Source organism: Canis aureus, chromosome 2, assembly GCF_053574225.1.
Source record: "Canis aureus isolate CA01 chromosome 2, VMU_Caureus_v.1.0, whole genome shotgun sequence".
Lineage (NCBI taxonomy): Eukaryota > Metazoa > Chordata > Mammalia > Carnivora > Canidae > Canis > Canis aureus.
The window spans coordinates 54576123-54597737 of record NC_135612.1 but is presented as its reverse complement, the minus strand read 5'-3'; the positions used below and the strand labels follow the sequence as shown (position 1 = coordinate 54597737).

The window sequence follows — 21615 nt, the reverse complement described above, 5'->3', positions numbered from 1 at the left end:
AAAAATTAAAAACCCGACTGTGTTGCCAAAAGTGATTTTCTGAAACAGATCTCATCAGGTCATTCCCCTCTTAAATCCTTCAGTGTCCCTCACAACTAGGATGGTTATTTCTTCTGCCTGGAGGCCTTCCCTGCCTTGGCCAGTTGGTAAACTCCTCTTTGTTCTTTCAAGCCCATTAATATTTGTGGATGATGTGGAGCCAGAAGAGAATTATTGTTTTGGATTGCAGAAGTAGGATTCCCAAAGATGCTGACATTAGGGACAATGCGCTGAACTGAACATGAGGAAATATCATGGAGATGAGTGCAGGTTGTGGTTCTAATATAGAATTTTAGAGATAGGATTCAGTAGCTGTGAATTTCCAAAAAATTGTTGATTGGAAAAATGTAATAAAAATAGTTGAGTCTGAGGCTTTGTGGTTATGGAGTACTCAAAATTAAGAAGGTGATAGTGCTGTTCCATTTCAGGCGAGTTGGACCTTACTTGGAACACAGTGTTCAGTTGGAGAAAGTTCACAGATGGGTGAGAGTGAAATAATGCATGGGTGAGGGGGCCTAGGTGTACTGTCCAACATCTGAGTGCTTGCTCGCTTTGTTTCAGTCACTGTTCTTAATGCTTTATTTGTATTATCTCTTGTAATCCTCACACTCCTTCCAGATGGCTGCTATTATATTATTCCCTTCTTATGAAGAGTATTTGAAAAAACAAGTAATCATTTCACTTACAGGGGTGTCAACATGTGACTCCATCATCTAAGGGGAGAGGAGGAAAAGCAAAAATTTTTTTTTTCATACTGAGCCACCACACACTATGCTAGCTCCACACTTTATATGCAATCTTTTTTTTTTTTTTTTTTTAAGATTTTATTTTTAAGTAATTGCTACATCCAGCATGGGACTTGAATTTAAAACCAAGATTAAGAGTCACATGCTCTACCAACTGAGCCAGCCAGGGACTCCCCCAACTCCATTGCTTTTTAAAATTTTTATTTCCTTATTTGAGAGAGAGAGTGTGGAGTAGAGGAAGAGGGACAAGCAGACTCTGTGCCAAGCGCAGAACTGACTTGGGGCTCAATCTCATGACCCTGAGATCATGACCTGAGCCAAAATCAAGAGTCAGCTGCTCCAGCTCCACTGACTGAGCCACCTGATTTTATTTAATCCCCAGCAACAGACCTACCTGGAAAGTATTGTTATTCCCTTTTAACAAATGAAGGAACTGGTTAAGTGACTGTCTTGATAAGGGACAGGTTATAAATCCAGGTGTCCCTTTTAAAAAAAATTTTTTTAAAAGATTTATTTATATATTTTAGAGAGAGAAAGAGCATGAGCCGGGGGAAGGGCCAGAGAGAAGGAGACAAGCAGACTCCACTGAGAGGGGAGCCCCATGCGGGGTTTGATCCCAGGATCCTGAGACCATGACTGAGTCAAAACCAAGAGTTGGATGCCCAACTGACTGAGCCACCCAGGTACCCCTAAATCTAGGTCTCTTAAAGTCTCTGGCCAATGCTGACCACACTAATACACACATATTTTAAAATTCAAATTCAATTAGCCCACATAGAGTACATCTTCAGTTTCAGTTGTGAAATTCAGTGATTAAATCAGTTGCATATAATACCAAGTGCTCATCTTTAATTCCATATGTTGTCTTGCTCCACGAAGGCAGCTTAGGGTACCAAAGGGGAACTGATGCTGGCTTAATATAAACTTCTACCTGCTAGAATTCAGAAATGAAATGAATTAATTTGAATGTTTGGTTCCATTTCAGCAGCAGTGGTCAGGCTCAGCCTGTGGCATGATTTGGCTGAGAGGTTTTGGAAGCATTCAGGCATGAAAGGGAGGGAGGAGTGGGACGTGGAGGGAGTGGAGGAGTTGGGGTAGAGAGCTGTAATGAGCTTTCTACCCAAGGGATTCTATGATTATCGTGAGACAGTGATAAATATAATTGGCAAAAAGTTGTGGTGGCCACTGATTTTTCTTTCATGCATAAGTTTATTTACTTTTTAGTTTAGCTTTATTGTGATATAATTAACACTTAAAATTTTAAGATATTTAAAGTAGACATTGTGGTGATTTGTTATACATTATGAAAGGTTTAGGTTTGGTTTTGTTTTTGTGAGAACATTCAAGTTCTACTCTCTTGGCAAATTTCAGTTACATAAACATTGTTACCAACTATAGTCACCATGTTTTACATTAGAGCCTCAGACTTTATCCTCTTATAGCTGAAAGTTTGTACCCTTTTCCAACTTCTCCCTATTTTCTTTACCCCATACCTCATGGCAACTACTTTACTACTATGTTTCTATGAGTTTTGTTTTGTTTTGTTTTTTTTTTTTTTTTAGATTTCACATATAAGCAGTACCATGCAGTATTTGTCTTTGGTCTGTTGCATTAGGATAATGCCCCCAGGATTCATCTATGTTGTCACAAATGGCTGGATTTCCTTCTTTCTCATGGCTGAATAATATTCCAGTCTGTGTGTTCATGTACATGCACATGTGTGTATCACATCTTCTGTATGCATTCATCTGTTGATGGGCACTTACCCTGTTTCCATGTCTTGACTATTGTGAAAAATACTGCAGTGAACATGGGAGTGCAGATATCTCTTTGACAGCCTGTTTTCCTTTCCTTTGGCTGTATACCTAGAATTGGGATTGCTGAATCATACATATGCAGTCCTATTTTTAATTTTTTAAGGAATCTTCACATATTTCTCCTTAACAGCTGCACCAGTTTACATTCTCACCAGTAGTGCAAACGGGTTCTCTTTTCTTTACATTTTTTCCAACACTTGTTGTCTTCTGCCCCTTTTTTTTTTTAAAGATTTTATTTATTCATTCATGAGACACACACACACACACACACACACACACAGACACAGACACACACAGGCAGAAACACAGGCAGAGAGAGAAGCAGGATCCATGCAGGGAGCCTGATGTGGGACTCCGTTCCCGGGCTGGAGATCCCTATCTCCAGGATCACACCCCGGGCTGATGGCTGATGGCTGATGGCTGATGGCGGCTGCTAAACCTTTAAGCCACTGGGGCTGCCCTCTTTTGCCCTTTTTTTTTTTTTTTAATTTTTATTTATTATTTATGATAGTCACACACACAGAGAGAGAGAGAGAGAGAGAGAGAGGCAGAGACACAGGGAGAGGGAGAAGCAGGCTCCATGCACCGGGAGCCCGACGTGGGATTCGATCCCGGGTCTCCAGGATCCCGGGTCTCCAGGATCGCGCCCTGGGCCAAAGGGAGGCGCCAAACCGCTGGCCACCCAGGGATCCCTCTTTTGCCCTTTTGATGATGATTGTTCTAATAAGTGTGAGGTGATGTCTCATTGAGGTTTTGATTTGCATTTCCCTGATGATTAGCACCTTTTGTATGTCTTTGGAAAAGTGCCTCTTCAGTTCCTCTGCCCACTTGTAATTTGGATTGTTTTTTTTAATGTTGAGTTGTATGAAGTCTTTATATATTTTGAATATTAACCTTTTATCAGATTCATGATTTGCAGATACTTTCTTCCATTTTGTAGGTTTCATTTTGTTGATGGTTTCCTTTGTGCAAGAGCTGTTTAGTTTGATATAGTTCCACTTCTGTTTATTTTTGCTTTTGATGCTTTTGATGTCAAAACCAAAAATATCATTGCCAATACTGATGTTAAGGAGCTTACCTCCAGTATTTCCTTCTTGGAATTTATGGTTTTTGGTCATTTGTTCAAGTCTGTAATCCATTTTGAGTTGATTTTTGTGTGTGGTGCAAGGTAGGGATCTATGCATAAATTTATTTAAAAATGTATTTATAAAGCAAGGGGCGCCTGGCTGGCTCAGTTGGTAGAGCATGTGACTTAATCTCAGGATTATAAATTTAAGCCCCATGTTGGGTGTAGAGATTACTTAAAAAGAAAGTCTTAAAAAATAACATAAAATGTATTTATAAAGCTAAACCAAATGCTTATATTTTATAAGAAAGCTTTGTGTCTGAGTTGAAAATCATTGTGGACTTACAGTTAAACTAAAATACTTAAAACCCTATTTAGTGTACAGAACACAGAGAGATACTAGACTTTTTCCTCTATAGGATATTTTACACTTTGCCGTGTTCATTCTGCCCTAATGGGCCCAGCCCTATTAGATTTTTGGACTGAGTGGTAAGAGCAACAGTAGTCTAGTGAAGAGGATTCTTAACTAGAAATCAGGGTCCTGTTATTCTGTCTTTGCCACTAGCTAGTAGTTGACTTTGGATAGACCTTATACTTGTAAAATTGAGGGAGTTGTACAAATAGGTGTAGCCTTTGGTAAGTTTTTGGACGATAAAAAACGTTTCTTTAATGTTTATAATTTTTTGTTTTGTAGTTACACTTCCTTTTTTTTTTCTTTTTAAAGATTTCATATATTTATTCATGAGAGACTCACAGAGAGAGAGAGAGACATAGGCAGAGGGAGAAGCAGGATCCCTGTAGGGATCCCAATGTGGGACTCGATCCTAGAACCCTGGGATCATGACCTGAGTCAAAGGCAGACAGACACTCAATCACTGGGTCACCCAGGCATCTCTGGAATTACTTCTAAGGTCCTTTCCTTAGGAATTAATTCTAAGTGCAGCAGAACATTGTGCACAAAGCTGTTCTTTGCAGTATTATTTAATGGTTGAAAATATTTGGAAGTGACATGAGTAGGTAACCAATTAAGCACTTGGTAGAGTTTTTATGTAACTTAGTCTTCAGAAATTATATAACATGGAATATATTCATAAAATATTGAGAACTGTCTAATAATTTTCTCTTAATGGATATGTATTATATTGAAAAAAAAACAAAAAAAACAAAAACAACCCAAAGGGATTTGCCATAGATGTGCTTCAAGTTCTTGGCTATCATGTTGTGATTCTCTGGTTTAGTGACAGAAGAAGAAATCTCAGATGGGCTGTAGAGGACAAAAAGAAGGGTTTGTTATATCTTCTTGGGGTTATTTTTGAATCTAGACTTCTAATATTAAACATTAGAGTAACATAGTACCCTACTTAGTGCTTTCAGTTTTCCAAAGCAATTTGGTCCTGATTTAACCTATTTTATTTCATTTCTCTAAACTTATAAATGAGCCGGGTGATACTCTGTTGAGACGAAGGTCACCATCCCATGTGTGGTAACTTGGAAGGCAGCCTTGGGTTTGCGGCAGCTAAGAGACACCTCTGTATTTGGCCTATTTCTTCTAGCTCTCCCTTAGCCCTTTTCACCAGATCACAATTGGCTCTTCTGGCCAAACATTTCTGTGATGTGCAAGGTATTTTAAATCTAGCTTGTTAATGGGGATTGTTTTCCAGCAGTTTGTGTAGGGAAGGCGAGGATAGAGGCTTGTGGGAGATGTTGATGCTGGCATTCCTTTTACTTTGATTTTGATGTAGTAATCTCAGAGGTGAACCGAAATATCTTTGGTAACTAGCTCTGTTTTCAAGGCAAAAGCATGTACTGTGCTGTTTATTCATTGTCTTCCCTATGTGTTTACCTTGTTTTCAAGAGAAAGTAATTTTTTTCCTCATACCATTATATGGTAAAGGGCTGTTTTTGGCTTACACTACAGTTGTTCTAGGTTTGTTTCTGTTAATGAGAGCACAAGTTAGACTGTCCCCTGAGAGCCAGGGTTGCCAGGAGCTGATGGCCATATTCCTTTTAGCAATAAAAAATTGAAGGGCTCTATTGTATATCCTTCAAGCAATTTTATGAACACGAATTACATAAATGGGGCAGCCCCGGTGGTGCAGCGGTTTAGCGCCGCCTGCAGCCCAGGGCGTGATCCTGGAGACCCTGGATTAGTCCCACGTCAGGCTCTCTGTATGATGCCTGCTTCTCCCTCTGCCTGTGTCTCTGCCTCTCTCTCTCTCTCTGTCTCTATGAATAAATAAATAAAATCTTAAAAAAAAAAGAATTACATAAATGCATAAATGGGATCAGAAATACATGTACATATTATCTGGCTTGTTTTCCTATTAATGTTAGTGTTTTCATGTAAATTTTCATGGATATATATGTTGTGTCTATAAAATATGGCATAATTAAATATTTCTTCCAGTTTTATTTGCCTTTTAATTCAAGCTTCTGTATATCAATGAACATTATAAATGTTTCCTTTTTATGTTGTCCTACTCGGTGGTAAATCCAGTTTTTACTTCATTCAGCTGTATCTTTCAGTTTTTTTTCATTTGTCTTTTCACAGATTTAACACTAGTAAAATAGACCAGGCAACATCTAGTGTTTGGGGAGTTTTTTAACAGTATGGTAAAGAATGTATGAAATTTGAGTAGAATAATACACACATACACACGTAGGCACACATGCACTCGTGTGTGTGTGTGTGTGTGTGTGTGTATTTATTTATTCTTATATAAATAAAAGTAAGGGGGGGTGCCTGGTTGGCTCAGTCAGGGAAGCATGTGACTCTAGATCTCAGGGTCATGAGTTCAAGCCCCACATTGGGCATGGAGCCTACTTAAAAAAGAAAAAAAATGAGAAAAGGAACAAAATCACAAAAACAAAAACAAAAAAATAAATAATAAACTACCAAAACAATGTCTTAAGAAATGTGAGGAAAACTCAAAAACTTTACTAAGATACAAAAATTGATTTGAATCAGAAATCTTGGATTTGGGACTAAGAAGAAAATCAAATAAATGAAAGTAAGCTCCATGCATATTCTGAGCCAGCCAGGCATCCCAAGTAGAATAATTTTAAATTAGGGATTTTTAATATGGAGCCAGTGAAATCTCTGAAATTACATATTTTTTTAATGATTTTATTTATTTTTTATTTAAGAGAGAGAATCCCAAGTAGACTCTTCATGGAGCTGGACATGGGGCTTGATCTCACAGCCCTGATATTCATGACTTGAGCTAAAACCAAGAGTCGGATGCTTAACTGATTGAGCCACCCGGGTGCCCCTGAAATTATATATTAAATTTCAGTATATGTACATTTTTCTGGGGAAGGATTTCCTTAGATACTCAAAGGATGCTGTGACTTAAAAAATAGTTTAAAAAACCATCGCCATGGGGCGCCTAGGTGGCTCAGAAGTTGAGTGTCTGCCTTTGGCCCAGGTCGTGATCCCGGGGCCTGGGATTGAGCCCTGCATTGGGCTCCTACGGAGAGTCTGCTTCTCCCTCTTCCTATATCTCTGCCTCTCTCTCTGTGTCTCATGAATAAATAGATAAAATTAAAAAAAAATACATCGCCTTGGGGTAGGTAGGTTTGGGTGGCTCAGTTGGTTAAGGGTCATGCTCAGGTCACGATCTCAGGAGGTTCCCTGCTCAGTTGGGATTTTTCTTTTCCTTCACTCTCCCCCCCCCCCCCCCCTTCCTGCTCTCTGGCTCTCTCTAGTAAATAAATAACATCTTAAAAAAAACCAAAAAAACCCAAAAAACGAACTCATCACCTTAAATGATTTTTAGTTACCTCCATTTCTGTTGGTAGAAAATATGTGCAGATTGTGTTGTTTTATCTTGGGCCTTCTGAAATCTCTTGAGAGGTGTTCTAGGGAGAAAATAGTTTTCTTTTCCTTTCCCCTTTACAACCTCTTTCTCCACCTCTGAAAAATGCATTCATTTTTACTGATTCCATTGGCATTTTCTTCCCTATTTTAACTGAGATAATTGACTATTCATGCAATCCCCAAACAACCTTAAAATCTGAACCTAGAAATTCACTGTGGATTCTGAAACTGGAGGAGAACATCAATATATTTAAATTTTTGAAAAGCTGAAATTCTGGCTTCAGCCACAAATGACTATTCTTAGGGCTTCTGCAGGAGTAACTTAGGGTTAGGGTCTGAGGTTTCTGGGCTGTTGGGGCCAGGGGAACCAGCCAGCTCTGCTGGCTCAGGGGCAGAAAGCAGGGTAGAGAAGGAGGCCTTGATGTTCTGGAGTTTTTCTGAGTTCCTTGCCTCTGAGATCGGACTGGGTCAGGACAAGGATATGTGTGAAATTGCACCTTAAAAGAGCACTGCAGGCAACCTGGGTGGCTCAGCGGTTTAGCGCCCACCTTTGGCCCAGGGTGTGATCCTGGAGTGCCGGGATCGAGTCCCGCGTCGGGCTCCCGATGGAGCCTACTTCTCCCTCTGCCTGTGTCTCTGCCTTTCTCTCTCTCTCTCTGTGTCTCTCATGAATAAATGGATAAAATCTTAAAAAAAAAAAAAAAGAGCACTGCTTATGTGGAACTTAAGCTCCTCCATAGAGAATGGAAATAAAGCTCAGAATCTCTTAAGGAGGGGATCAGACCTTCCCTCTCTTCTCAAGTCCTCTCCCTTTCTTGCAGGTGGATGGAAGCATGTCTTGGGGAAGACCTGCCTCCTACCACAGAACTGGAAGAGGGGCTTAGGAATGGGGTCTACCTTGCCAAACTAGGAAACTTCTTCTCTCCCAAAGTGGTGTCCCTGAAGAAAATTTACGATCGAGAGCAGACCAGATACAAGGTGAGTCCTTCCTTGCTTGGTGCTTAAATTTCCATACACTTAGAAGAGAAGATTAGTGGACTTTACCCTGTATAAGAGTTATTGAGAAATATGTGTGAATGTATTTGTTCTAGCAAAATAAAGTACCTGGCAGAGTGGAGAAGAGAGTGCAAAGTCAGGCATGGCATTAAAAGGTGGCAGTCTGTATTGTTGATACAATTCCTGTAATGGTGTAGGTCTAGAAATATTCATGGTCCTTGATGAATTTTTAAAAATTTCTTAGAAGATGGAGGAAGTAAAAAAAAAAAAAAAAAAAAAAAAAGATGGAGGAAGTAACTAGGGGGAATTACAATTTCAATTTTAACCAAGCAATGAGATTTGTTGGCAAATTGAAAGCAATAGCAACACACCTTTAGGAAAAAAGGCCCCTCTGTGATACTAGAATTCAAGGTAAATTGAGAAAGCAATCCAATTTCAGGAAATCAAGGTAAGTGAGAGGCTTTGATTCTTGTGGCCCAGAGCCATGAAAAACAGAAATCAAGTTGGGATGTTGACAAGGACCAAACTCTGTTGTGGAGGAGCTTTCCTAGGAGGAGCTATTTAGAAAAGGAAGAATGTAAAAGATAGTGAGAGATTACAAAACCAAGAGCAGCTGTAATCGAGGTAACTGTAGGAGTTGGACCAGAACTTGAAATGAGCTAAGGATGAAGATAGAATCAAAAGAAGTTATGTTTTATGTCTATATTCAAAGGACAAGGAGAAGATAAAGGTCCTAAAACCGAAATTAACATCCCAAAGAGAAACTTTCCTTTTCTGAAGGCAATTCTGGAGCTCTTCTGTTGAGCCCTATACAGTGTGGGGCAGAGCAGCAAGACATTCGTTCATTTAAAAAGATTTACTTATTTTTAGAGAGAGAGGGAGAGAGAATGCAGGCTAGCATGAACAGGAGGGAGCCACAGAGGGCGAGAGAATCTCAAGCAGACTCCCCACTGAGTGTGGAGCCCAGTGCAGGGCTTGATCCCATGACTCCGGGATCATGACCTGAACCAAAACCTAGAGTTGGATGCTTAGCTGACTGAGCCACCCAGGCACCTCAAACAACAAGACATTTAAAACAAGAGTGGAGACTGCATGGCAATAGAAACAATGGCCCTGCCCCTCTTCCCCTCCAGAGAGTAAATCTTTCTGTAAGATAACAAATCTAGAGGTTTAGAGGGGGGATATTTGTGTGAGTGGTACTAAGAAAACCCTGATTAACACACTTAATAATATCTGTTAGTTTGTGAATATTTTCTACCTGCCAGATACCACACTGGGTGCTTTTGTATGTTTTCCCACTTCATCTTTACAATAAACATATAAAGTAGGTGTTAAAGATGAGGAAATTCAAAAAGGTGAAGTGACCTGCCCACTGTCACCAGTAGATGGTCAAGCCAGGGATTGAATCCAGCATAATTGAATTCCAAAGACTGTTCTGTAGAGCTCATTATACAGGAAGATTCTCCAGATGGTTCTCAAGTGAGAGGAGCTGAGATGTGGATTTGGCTTTTTAGGATTGGAATGTGAACATGATGCTATAGATCTTCAATTTAAGGGGACCTTGCAAAGTCTCATAAGGAAACTTTTGTTGCAAAAAGAGTATTTAGTATTTGCTTCAATGTTGCCAACAGTGCCTAATTGTCTCTTATTTGTTCTAGGCAACCGGCCTGCACTTTAGACATACTGATAACGTGATTCAGTGGTTGAATGCCATGGATGAGATTGGATTGCCTAAGGTAACTTACATGATATTCAGAGTTCTGGCTTAGATCAGGCTGTTTTGGCACATAGTTATTCTGCCTGTAAAATTATTCTCAATTGAGGGCGGCCCGGGTGGCTCAGTGGTTTATTTTTTTATTTTTTTATTTTTTAATTGTATTTATTTATGATAGTCATAGAGAGAGAGAGAGAGAGAGAGAGAGAGGCAGAGACACAGGCAGAGGGAGAAGCAGGCTCCATGCACTGGGAGCCTGACGTGGGATTCGATCCCAGGTCTCCAGGATCGCACCCTGGGCCAAAGGCAGGCGCCAAACCGCTGTGCCACCCAGGGATCCCGGCTCAGCGGTTTAGCGCCGCCTTCCGCCCAGGGTGTGATCCTGGAGACCCGGGATCGAGTCCCACATCGGATTCCCTGCATGGAGCCTGCTTCTCCCTCTGCCTGTGTCTCTGCCCCTCCCCCCCCCCCCCCCCCGTGTGTCTCTCATGAATAAATGAATAAAATCTTTTAAAAAAATTATTCTCAATTGAATCTTTGGTGGTTTTCTGTTTTTTTTTTTTAAGTCCTAAAAGATCTATTTCTTCTGTTTGTTTTAGGAATAGTTTTGTTCTTTCTTTTATATTCTTCATCCCTGCTTCATCTCATCCTAGAGAAATTCCCTATGATGTCATTTACTACATCAAGTTGTAGACTTATATTGAAATTCACATGCCATGAAATCCACCTTTTTACTTAAAAAAAATTTTTTTTTTGAAATCCACCTTTTAAAAGTATACAATTTAGTGTTCTTATTTAGTCACAAAGTTGCAACATTAATATTTGATGTTAGGAAATACAAGGAAATACTTTATTTTTAAAATATTTTATTTATTCATGATAGACATAGAGAGAGAGAGAGAGGCAGAGAGAGAGGCAGAGACACAGGCAGAGGGAGGCAGGCGCTGAACCGCTGAGCCACCCAGGGACCCCAGGAAATATTTTAGAAACATCATTTTTCAGCTGCAGAATTCTCCTCTATCTGTAAGAGAGCTTGATGTGCTATTATTTTATGTTTCAAATTGTAGAGGCAATATAATGACATTTACTTTTTTTATCTTGTTTTGGTGATGGCTGTAGTATTTGTGTTTTAAAACATCTTGAGGTACAGTTGGCATGGAGAAATGCACATATTTCATGTGTATAGTTGGATGGGTTTAGAGTGAGTGTGCATCCTTGAATGTTCCGCTTAGGAGTTTATTTTATTTAGCACTGCTCTTACTGAAATTGCCACCTCTAGCCTCCACACCCCTCCATCCTATCTTGAATCCAGAAGGCCATACTGTGTTGTCAACTCTTAGAGGCATGGACACCTTTTTTGTTTTCCATATCCTTTGACCTAAGGATTCTACTTCTAGGAATTTATCTCTGCCCCAAATCAGATAAGCCCGAAAAGATGGACATATAAGGGTTTTTCAGCATGGCTTAGAATAGGAAAAATTGATAACAATCACATGTTCCTTCACTAGGAGCATTAATTGTGCTGCAGCCAGTCAAACAATAGTACAGCCATTAGAAAGGATGATTTTATTTTTTTATTTATTATTTTTTTATTAATGATTTTTTAAAAATTTATTTATGATAGTCACAGAGAGGGAGAGAGAGAGAGAGAGAGAGAGAGGTAGAGACATAGGCAGAGGGAGAAGCAGGCTCCATGCACCGGGAGCCCGATGTGGGATTCGATCCCGGGTCTCCAGGATCGCGCCCTGGGCCAAAGGCAGGCGCCAAACTGCTGCGCCACCCAGGGATCCCTAGAAAGGATGATTTTAATCTGTATTGACAAAGGAAATTGTCTGTGAGGTATGAAGTGGAGAATAAAACTCCAAATAGGCTAAAGTTATAAAAGAGTTTGTGTTCTGGCTAAGGTGAGATTGCTATTTTTATGTGTAAAAGTGAATACTTTTGGGAAAGGTTGGTAAGGAGATAATAGTTTTTATTTTGGTGTGATCGGATTAAGGGGTGGATTTTATTTTCTTTATAATTTCCTGTAGAGTCTAAATTTTTGTAACCAAAGAAATATTGAAAAAGAGTGAGATAAGGAGGATCACAAAGTGGCTGGAACCACTGGGAGATGAACATTTGGTATTTAGCATAGCACCAAGCTCAATTCTTCATATGTGTTTTGAATTGAGTTAAATCCAGAGTCAAGTCTTTGCAGAAGACTAGCCTTTGTCCTCTTTTTTTTTTTTTTTTTTTCAGAACAAAGTTCTGAAGCTCTCTTCCTTGCACTGGTAGGTTTGAGAATTAGGCCCACCAATGTCAGGAAATGCAATATGTCAAGTTCTTTTTTTTTTTTTTTTTTTTTAAGATTTTATTTATTTTTTCATGAGAGAGACACACACAGAGAGAGAAGCAGAGACACAACAGGCAGAGGGAGAAGCAGGCTCCATGTAGGGAGCTCAATTTGAGCCTCGATCCCGGGACTCCAGGATCACGCCCTGGGTGGAAGGCAGGTGCTAAACTGCTGAGCCACTCAGGGATCTCTAGTATGTCAAGTTCTTAAACATACTTTGCCTTTCTGTGCACCTATATCTTCTTGTACCTGTTACTTTTTATTATTTTTATTTATTCATGAGAGACACACAGAGAGAGGCAGAGACATAGGCAGAGGGAGAAGCAGGATCCATGCAGGGAGCCCAATGTGGGACTCAATCCCAGGACCCCAGGATCATGACCTGAGCCTAAGGCAGATGCTCAACCACTGAGCCACCCAGGCGTCCCGTCTTCTACCTGTTTCTTCTGAAATATGCCTGATGGGCAGTGGTGATTTAACCTCTTCTGAATAATACTAAGAGCTTCATTAATATATGCTTGTACTAGTAGTATTGTTACTACAAAATGCTTTTTTAATGATTTAATTTTACTACTTTTTTGGTTTACTAATGGTAATATATTGTCCTGGATCACCACTGCAACAAATGTAGAATTCCCCAAAAACTTTCAGGGACAACAGGGTTATCATGGTTATCAGCCTTGAAATGTCCACTCTACATGACTTAGATCTAGAAGACTTGAATAATGTGGACTAATGATACTTAGCTGAAAAACTGTTGCCCATAATATACTGTATGATATATAATTGACAATACATATGTAGTGTTTACAGGAATGCCTTCCCTAATCTCTTAATATGGTACATATAGGCTAATTGTAGGAACTTAATGTTATAAGTTTTTGATTCTTATCCTTTTAGTCTTTTTATTATAATTGGTCCTGTTGGCTACCTACCTCTCTAGGAAATATTTTGTGATTTTTGACTTGATTTTTTTTTTTTTTTTAAGATTTTATTTCTAAGTAATCTCTACACCCAATGTGGGGCTTGAACTCATAACCACGAAATCAAGATTCACCTGCTCTCTTGACTCAGTCAGCCAGGCACCCTTTGACTTTGATTTTTTTCATTGTGTGTGTGTGTGTGTGTGTGTGTGTGTGTGTGTGTTTTATAATTTATAATTTATTCATGAGAGACAGAGAGAATGAGGCAGAGACACAGGCAGAGGGAGAAACAGGCTCCATGCAGGGAGCTCGACATGGGACTCGATCCCGAGACCCTAGGACTACGCCCTGGGCCGAAGGCAGGCGCCAAACCGCTGAGCCACCCAGGGATCCCCAATTTTTTCGTTGTTTTAAATCTGTCCTCCGTCTTCCTCATGTGTTCTACCTCCCATATCCTAGTGGTGGGGGTTCTTTAAGATGCAGTCCTTATTTTAGCTACATTCTTGTTCTTATGGTTTCAGTTATTTTGAAGACTTTCTTAGAAGATAAACACATTGTATTCAAATGGCTGCTGGACAGTTCTCCTTGAATAGCTTTCTATTAGCTAGAATTCCTATCTGAAAGTAAACCTTCCTTTTCCCCCAACTGAACCTCCCCTCCTCTATACTAAATGGTAGGCTGTCCTCATTTCCCCAGTCATCCCGTCTCAAAATCTTGAGGTTACCTTGAACTCCTAAATGCACTTATCCCCCAAGCCTTCCTCATGTACTTGAAATGTTTCTTTTGTCTGTTGAAAGAGATTATCAGCCTGCCTCCTTAGCTTCGATTTCTCCACTATTCATTTTTTTTTTTTTTTTTTTCCACTATTCATTATATCCTGTGTCCTGTCTCCAGTCAGATCTTCCCGAGGCGCTGTTTTTTATCCTTGGCTTCAGAGCTGGGACTTCTCTGTGGCCTGCATATCAAGTTCAAACTTGTCTGACTTTGAAGGTCCTCATAATCTAATTGCATCCTACCCTACCCAGCTGTATTTTTGTTATTTTCTAAAATGTATTCTGTACTGTTTTTGGGAAGGGTGGCCCAACACAACTGTTATCTTCACCCTTCAGGAAATGACATATCTGTCTTGGAAAGTGAGCATGCAGAGTTTGAAAAATTATCAGAAAGATGATTATAGTACATCTCATCTCTTGACAGGGGCAATTCTTTCTAGTTGAGAGCTGTAGGTATTGTGTGAAAAGCATGAAAACAAACAAACATGATGTGTCAAGGACTCTAATAGGTACAACGTGCTGTGGTACTCTTCCTCCTGCCTTGGTTAAGGCCTTTCCCTGCTCATCCAGATTCTTCTGACAGCCTCAAAATTCAGTCTTTCCCTTCTCCAGATCACTGTTACCTCCCCCTAAATTATAGAATGAATTGTATGGTGCCACATCACCATGAAGATAGATCTTGAAATTCAAGATTATATCCAATCTAAACCTACTATGTTGCTATTCAGCCTCATTCACTAATTCATTAAATGTAGAGCCCCTTCCATGACCTTGGCTCTGGGCTTGGCATTGAAGATGTGGCAGTGAATTGCATAGACCTGGTCCCTGCCTTCATGTAGTGTGTAGTCAAACAGATAATAACACAAGTAATTGATTATTTGTGGCAAGTGGTACCCAGAATAACTACTGATCTTCCATATTCCCATACATATTATATATTCTAGCTACTTCATCTGTGTATCTTTTCTCTTCTTCCTAGCATGTAACACATTTTAAAAAAAGATTTTAAGTAACCTCTATACCTATTGTGGGGCTTGAACTTACAGCCTGGAGATTGAGTTGTACACTCCACCAAATGAACCAGCCAAGCATCCCTGCAGAATAACACATTATAATATTTTGTAGTTTTCTTCAGTGTCTAAATGTAGGAGTTCACAAACCGAAAGCACCTAAGTAAATGTTCATTGTTGAATTATTAATGAATGTAGGCATCATAGACAGGAATTGGGAAGATTGCAGGGCTTTAAAGTTTCCAACATTTACTGGTGATTTAAACTGCACTAGAGCTGAGTGTCATCTGCCTGTATCTGAGTCTGCAGTAAGCAAATCACTTTCACATACCTGGTAAAATTCAGTGGGTTAACCAAATAAGGCTTTTCCAACTAGTGCTTTTTATTCTGTATTACTGTATTTTATTCCTTGCATTACTTAGGATGAATTGTCTGTTCTCCCTAATGAAGTTACTTGCTGAATGCCCATAATATTTTCTAATCGTTCTATTTATATTATTGATGATTGGTGAAAGATCCAGTGGATGGATACCTTACTGTGCTTCTTTTATTCCTTCTTAGATTTTTTACCCAGAAACTACAGATATCTATGATCGAAAAAACATGCCAAGATGTATCTACTGTATCCATGCACTCAGGTAATCAGATATTTGTGGTAAAATAAACAGTGTACATAGACACAGAGAACAGATTGCTGAGTTGCCAGAGGTGGAGGTTTTGCGGGGGGGACAAAATGGGTTAAGGAGCTCAAACGTTACAGACTTCTAGCTATAAAATAGTTAACTAAGTCCTGGGATTATAATGTACTGCATGGGGGTTTTAGTTAATAATGATGTAGCCTTATGCTTGAAAGTTGCTAGGAGAGTAGATCTTAAAAGTTCTCAGCATGGGACACCTCGGTGGCTCAGTCAGTTCAGCATCCAATTTTTGGTTTCAGCTCAGGTCATGATCTCAAGGTCTTGGGATTGAGCCCACATCAGGCTCCCCACACAGGGGTAGTCTGCTTTCTCTGTCTCCCTCTGCCCCTCCTCCTGTCCCACTCAAGCTCTTTCTCTCTCTCTCTCAATTAAATAAACATATATTTTTAAAAGTTTCTTAGCACAAGGAAAAACAAATCCATAATTATGTGTGGTGGTGGATGTTAAGGAGACTTATTGAGGTGATCATTTTGCAATATATATGTATATTGAATCATGTTGTACACCTGAAACTAATGTAATGTTTATGTCAATTCTATCTCAATTTTTTAAAAGCCATTTAGGAATAACAATTGAATGTACAGCTTTTTGTGTATGGCGTAATGAAAAAGTTTTTGCATTAGCTTTAGGATTTCCAAATAAAATAGATTATTATTGTCTTTTTTTTTTATTTTTTTATTTATGATAGTCACACACAGAGAGAGAGAGAGAGGCAGAGACACAGGCAGAGGGAGAAGCAGGCTCCATGTACCGGGAGCCCGACGTGGGATTCGATCCCGGGTCTCCAGGATCGCGCCCTGGGCCAAAGGCAGGCGCTAAACCGCTGCGCTACCCAGGGATCCCGATTATTATTGTTTTAACAAAATGGTGGGAAACAGCTGTGTTTTTCTGGGGAGTAGGGAGAAGGAATTTATTTATCCCAGTAATAGCAGATAATTTGGCCCTGAAAACATAGTATAGTCTTTCATTGTTGATCTAGTGTTTCTGTGAACTGTGCATTTCAGCTGAGATGCAGTTCCTTTCTTTTTAATTCAAATTTCTTAAAAATTACAAAAAGGATATATATTTTGAAACTTTACTGTTTTGTCACAAGCCAGTAGTTGAATTACAAAATACAACCACCATGTCCTTTTTTTTTTTTAAGATTTTATTTATTTATTCATGAGAATACACAGGAGAGAGAGAGAGAGAGGCAGAGACACAGGCAGAGGGAGAAGCAGGCTCCATGCAGGGAGCCTGACATGGGACTCGATCCCAGGTCTCCAGGATCATGCCCTGAGCTGTAGGCGACGCTAAACCGCTGAGCCACTGGGGCTCCCCAACCACCATGTCTTAATACTTTGGTAGTATGATTAAATTTTATAAAAATCTTCAAATAAAGCCAGCAAATATCAAATGGTTGATTTTTAATTTATTTGGTTTTTCTAGGCTCTCACCAAGCCATTTGTTCATTAGGTAATGTTTATGCCAAACAAATATGATAAATAGGAACTGAAACAAAATATATATTTTTTCATAATTTCATAGCAGATTTTGAAGATGGCTTAATTTCAGGTCCTTGGCTCTTAGAATCAGTGAAGTGTACTGTATTGGAAGGAAGAGGTGATGTGTGTGGAGGGAGGGTGGGGTTCAGTAAATATGATAGAACCATATCAGAGTTGTACAGATTTACCTGATGGCCATAGGGCTAAACGAGAAGATGGTAGAAGTAAACGGGACATGCAGATGGGATTTCTTTGCTCAGGCTACCCATTTTACAAGTCATCCTGTATGTGTACATGTTAATTATCTATATGAATATATGAATAATATAGACCCATGAGAAGTCTGTCGTCTCCAGTTTGATCCAACATGTGCCAGATCGTTGGGATCACTGGAGTTCATGTGAGACCCACAAAAGAAAGAATGTAGCTGAAAACTAGTGGACAGCACTGGCTCTGTGCCTTGGGTTATTCTGTTTCTGCTGCCTAAATGCCGCTTTACTCCCTAGTTTGACCCATGCTCTTCTCTAGCTGCTACTGTGGAATGCTGCCTGTTCACTGATACCTTCTTTTTACTTTTTCTCCCTCAAATAGAATTAGCTACTTCCCATCCTTGTGCTCTTCTAGTATTTGCACATACCTCTTACTTCAAGCATAGGGCTTTTACATCCTACTCTGGTTATTAGTTCTTATTGCTTGCTCTCTGTGGACTCCTCCCAGGCAGGGCCTATTTCTGTTACTCTTTATCTTTGTGTCTCTAGTACTTATATGCCTCTAGCAATATAGTAGCTAGTCAATAAATGTTTGTATCAAAATCACACATTGTAACAAATCTTCCTTTCTGCTCTCTAGCTTGAAGGGATATTTTTTGCCCTATAAATGAAAAAAAGGAAATGGTGCTTTCTTTTATCAGGTGACACTTCATGTTTGTGTCTATATCCAGTCAAGTTTTAATTCAATTTCCACCTTCTTGGTGAACTTTTGTGATTTCCAGTGACTCCAGTTCATTCCTTGGTCTAAACCCATGTGTTTCTTAGTTCTATTGTTTCTTTCATATGTTTACTTTCTCTTTATTATATTATTAGCATCTTAGGGACAGAGGTCATGCCTTTCATTTCTTTATCTTCTCTCTAAGGTACATGACATAATGTCAGACAAGAGTAACAAGGATTTTTTTTTTTTTTTTTTTTTTTTAGGATTTTTAAAAGGTATTTAGGAGTGGGTTGTATCTAGGGGAATGTTCAGATTGTAGCAATTTCAAATGAGTGTATCTGAGCCAAAATCAGATTAATTCTGAATATTGTGATTGGCTCTGTGTTACAGTGAGGTCTGTCTGAATTGATAACCTTGTGAAGGTTATACCTACAATGGATTTCTGAACTTGGCAGACAAGAGGCCTAGCTGGTGAAACTCCACTTTGTGTGTTCCACAGCCATAGCTCTCTGCAATGTGACCTGGCTCCCAGGCCCTCAAATTCTCTGATTTGGAGATGAAGAATTAACTGTGCCTTTCTCATGATGGCGTCAGAATCAGAAAGAGAAAGTCCACTATTGTTTTTCATTTCTCTTTAATATGCAACCTGTGCTTAGAAATTATATACAGAGCGGGGATCCCTGGGTGGCTCAGCGGTTTAGCGCCTGCCTTTGGCCCAGGGCCCGATCCTGGAGTCCCGGGATCGAGTCCCACATCGGGCTTCTGGCATGGAGCCTGCTTCTCCTTCTGCCTGTGTCTCTGCCTCTCTCTCTCTCTCTCTCTCTCTCTCTGTCTATCATAAATAAATAACTAAATAAATCTTTTTAAAAAAAGAAATTATATACAGAGCAATGTGTTCTGGTTGGTGATTTATGACTTCTTTCCTTCCTGGAGTGTTTTTCCTTAAAGGCTGGCAGCCCTTGATATCTAGGCAGTTTAGACCTGCTTGGAACCTCTTCTTCACCATGTAGTACAGCAGTGATCGAGGCCGGCTCCACACTCTGCTGTGTGGGGTGAGGCACTTTCTCCCTTTTTGATTTTGGTTAACAGAGAAGTATTATCTCTCTGTTTTCTCCCTGCTTGTTTGCTTTGCTTTTCTCTTTTCTTTTTTCTCTCTTTTTAAAAGTCTTGACTGGCATCACTGCAGAGATATTTACTGTATTTAGTCTTGCTAAATTATTTTTCTGGATTATATTCCACCCCCAGAGAAGACCTCAATTCTTTTTTTTTTTTTTTTAAGATTTTATTTATTTATTCATGAGAGACACAGAGAGGCAGAGACACAGGCAGAGGGAGAAGCAGGCTCCCTGTAAGGAGCCTGATGAGGGACTCAATCCCAGATCCCAGGATCACGCCCTGAGCCTAAAGGAGATGCCCAACTGCTGAGCCACCCAGGCGTCCCGACCACAATTCTTTATTTCACATGTATTTGTATACTTTATTTCCATTTCCTCTGATATCTAAGAATTGATTTTGGGATTAAATTGGCCCATAGTCCTGTAACCTAAATTCAAAAGAAATGTAAAAGCTGAAAATTATATTTAGGCTTGGTTCAAACTCATTTGTTGGCAAAATCTGATCAGAATTGATGTTATTTAGAATATTTCTGTCCTTACTGTGATTATATGTATGTTCCTTTGCAGAAAAGTAATGTATTTGGGGATCCCTGGGTGGCGCAGTGGTTTAGCATCTGCCTTCGGCCCAAGGCATGATCCTAGAGTCCTGGGATCAAGTACCACGTCAGGCTCCCTGCATGGAGCCTGCTTCTCCCTCTGCCTGTGTCTCTGCCTCTCTCTCTCTCTCTCTCTCTCTCTCTGTGTGTGTCTCATGAATAAATAAATAAATCTTAAAAAAAAAAAAGTAATTGTTTAGGGGTGCTGCCTCAAGGCTTGCTGGGTGTGTTTTATAATACTGTGCATACTTTAAGTAAACAGATGTCATGTAATTCTGTGTATACTATAAAGCCTTTCTAATATCTGAGGAATCCTAAATTCGTATCTGCCCAAATAATTTAGATCAGGGATTGTGGACTGTACTAGAGTCTCTTTCCTAAGCACCTGTTGCGTTTGTGTTTAAGAGCCCTTATTAACAGTCTTTGAGATCAGCATAGTAACAGGTTACTCTGAGGGCAGCAAAGATAATAGGAATCCATAGCCTCCTTTCCCCTGTTGCTAGAAAGTATAGCTTTGCTAGGAAAAAAGAAGAAGAAAAATGAACCTGATCTTACACAGGTTTACTGTTGTAGGGACCTAACAGTTATTTGTAGAGGTAGGCATGGGAAAACAAGAGGAAAGATTGTTTACTGGTAGGATCTAAAGTTTCAGCTTTGAGGTGGAGTACTTTCAGTTCTGGGCAAGAGGATCTGACTGGCCATTATGGTTATGTTTATATAACTCCAGCATTTCCTTAAAATATTCCCAATAATTAAAATGATATAAAAGAGAGATGGTGCCAGTATCTTATCTTTTTCTCTACTTTATTTATTTATTTATTTATTTATTTATTTATTTATTTATTTATTTATTTTTAAGTTTTATTTATTTATGATAGTCACAGAGAGAGAAAGAGAGGCAGAGACATAGGCAGAGGGAGAAGCAGGCTCCATGCACCAGGAGCCCGACGTGGGATTCGATCCCGGGTCTCCAGGATCGCACCCTGGGCCAAAGGCAGGCGCCAAACCGCTGCGCCACCCAGGGATCCCTCTCTACTTTATTTATATCAGCTAGTGATATCATTACTTTATTTTACATTGAAAGACCTTAAAAATGAACTCACTCTTCTTGAGGCTCTAAAAGTGACATTCTTAAAATTTCTTAAAGTGCGGCAGCCACTTTCTTCATTCCAAGAAGAAATAAAAGAGGAAAAAATTACTGAAGAGAACTATTCTTATTAATTTGGAATGCAGGTGTGGGACATACTATATGGGAGAAATAATATATAGAATGGGTACATATTACAGGTATAGAATGTTATTGGCTGTTTTGCTTTGGAAAATTTGTTGAATAGATTAAAAAATTTTTGAGGGGGGCTTTATATATATATAGTTCCATTTTGAGTATTTTAGTCTTAATAAAAGTACTTAATCATATGCATATGATCATATTTGTACTTAACTGAGAAAATAATTAGCTACTCTGTATAAATCAGAATGTATTTTTAGAATACTTGACTTGTTTTTGGATTATACATTTGGGTTTATTATACACAATTGAAATTCTGATCAGTTCT

The 21615-nt window shown here is 39.3% G+C and overlaps 1 protein-coding gene across 1 annotated transcript in view; it reads left to right on the top strand.

Moving 5' to 3' along the window:
• The window catches only part of IQGAP1 (IQ motif containing GTPase activating protein 1), a 109026-nt gene that overhangs the window by 28140 nt on the left and 59271 nt on the right, over window positions 1–21615 (top strand). Inside the window, exons 3-5 of the mRNA XM_077873087.1 lie at window positions 8310–8466; window positions 10143–10220; window positions 15798–15874. Of these exons, the coding sequence (XP_077729213.1) occupies window positions 8310–8466; window positions 10143–10220; window positions 15798–15874 (312 nt within the window). The remainder of the gene's footprint in view (window positions 1–8309; window positions 8467–10142; window positions 10221–15797; window positions 15875–21615) is intronic.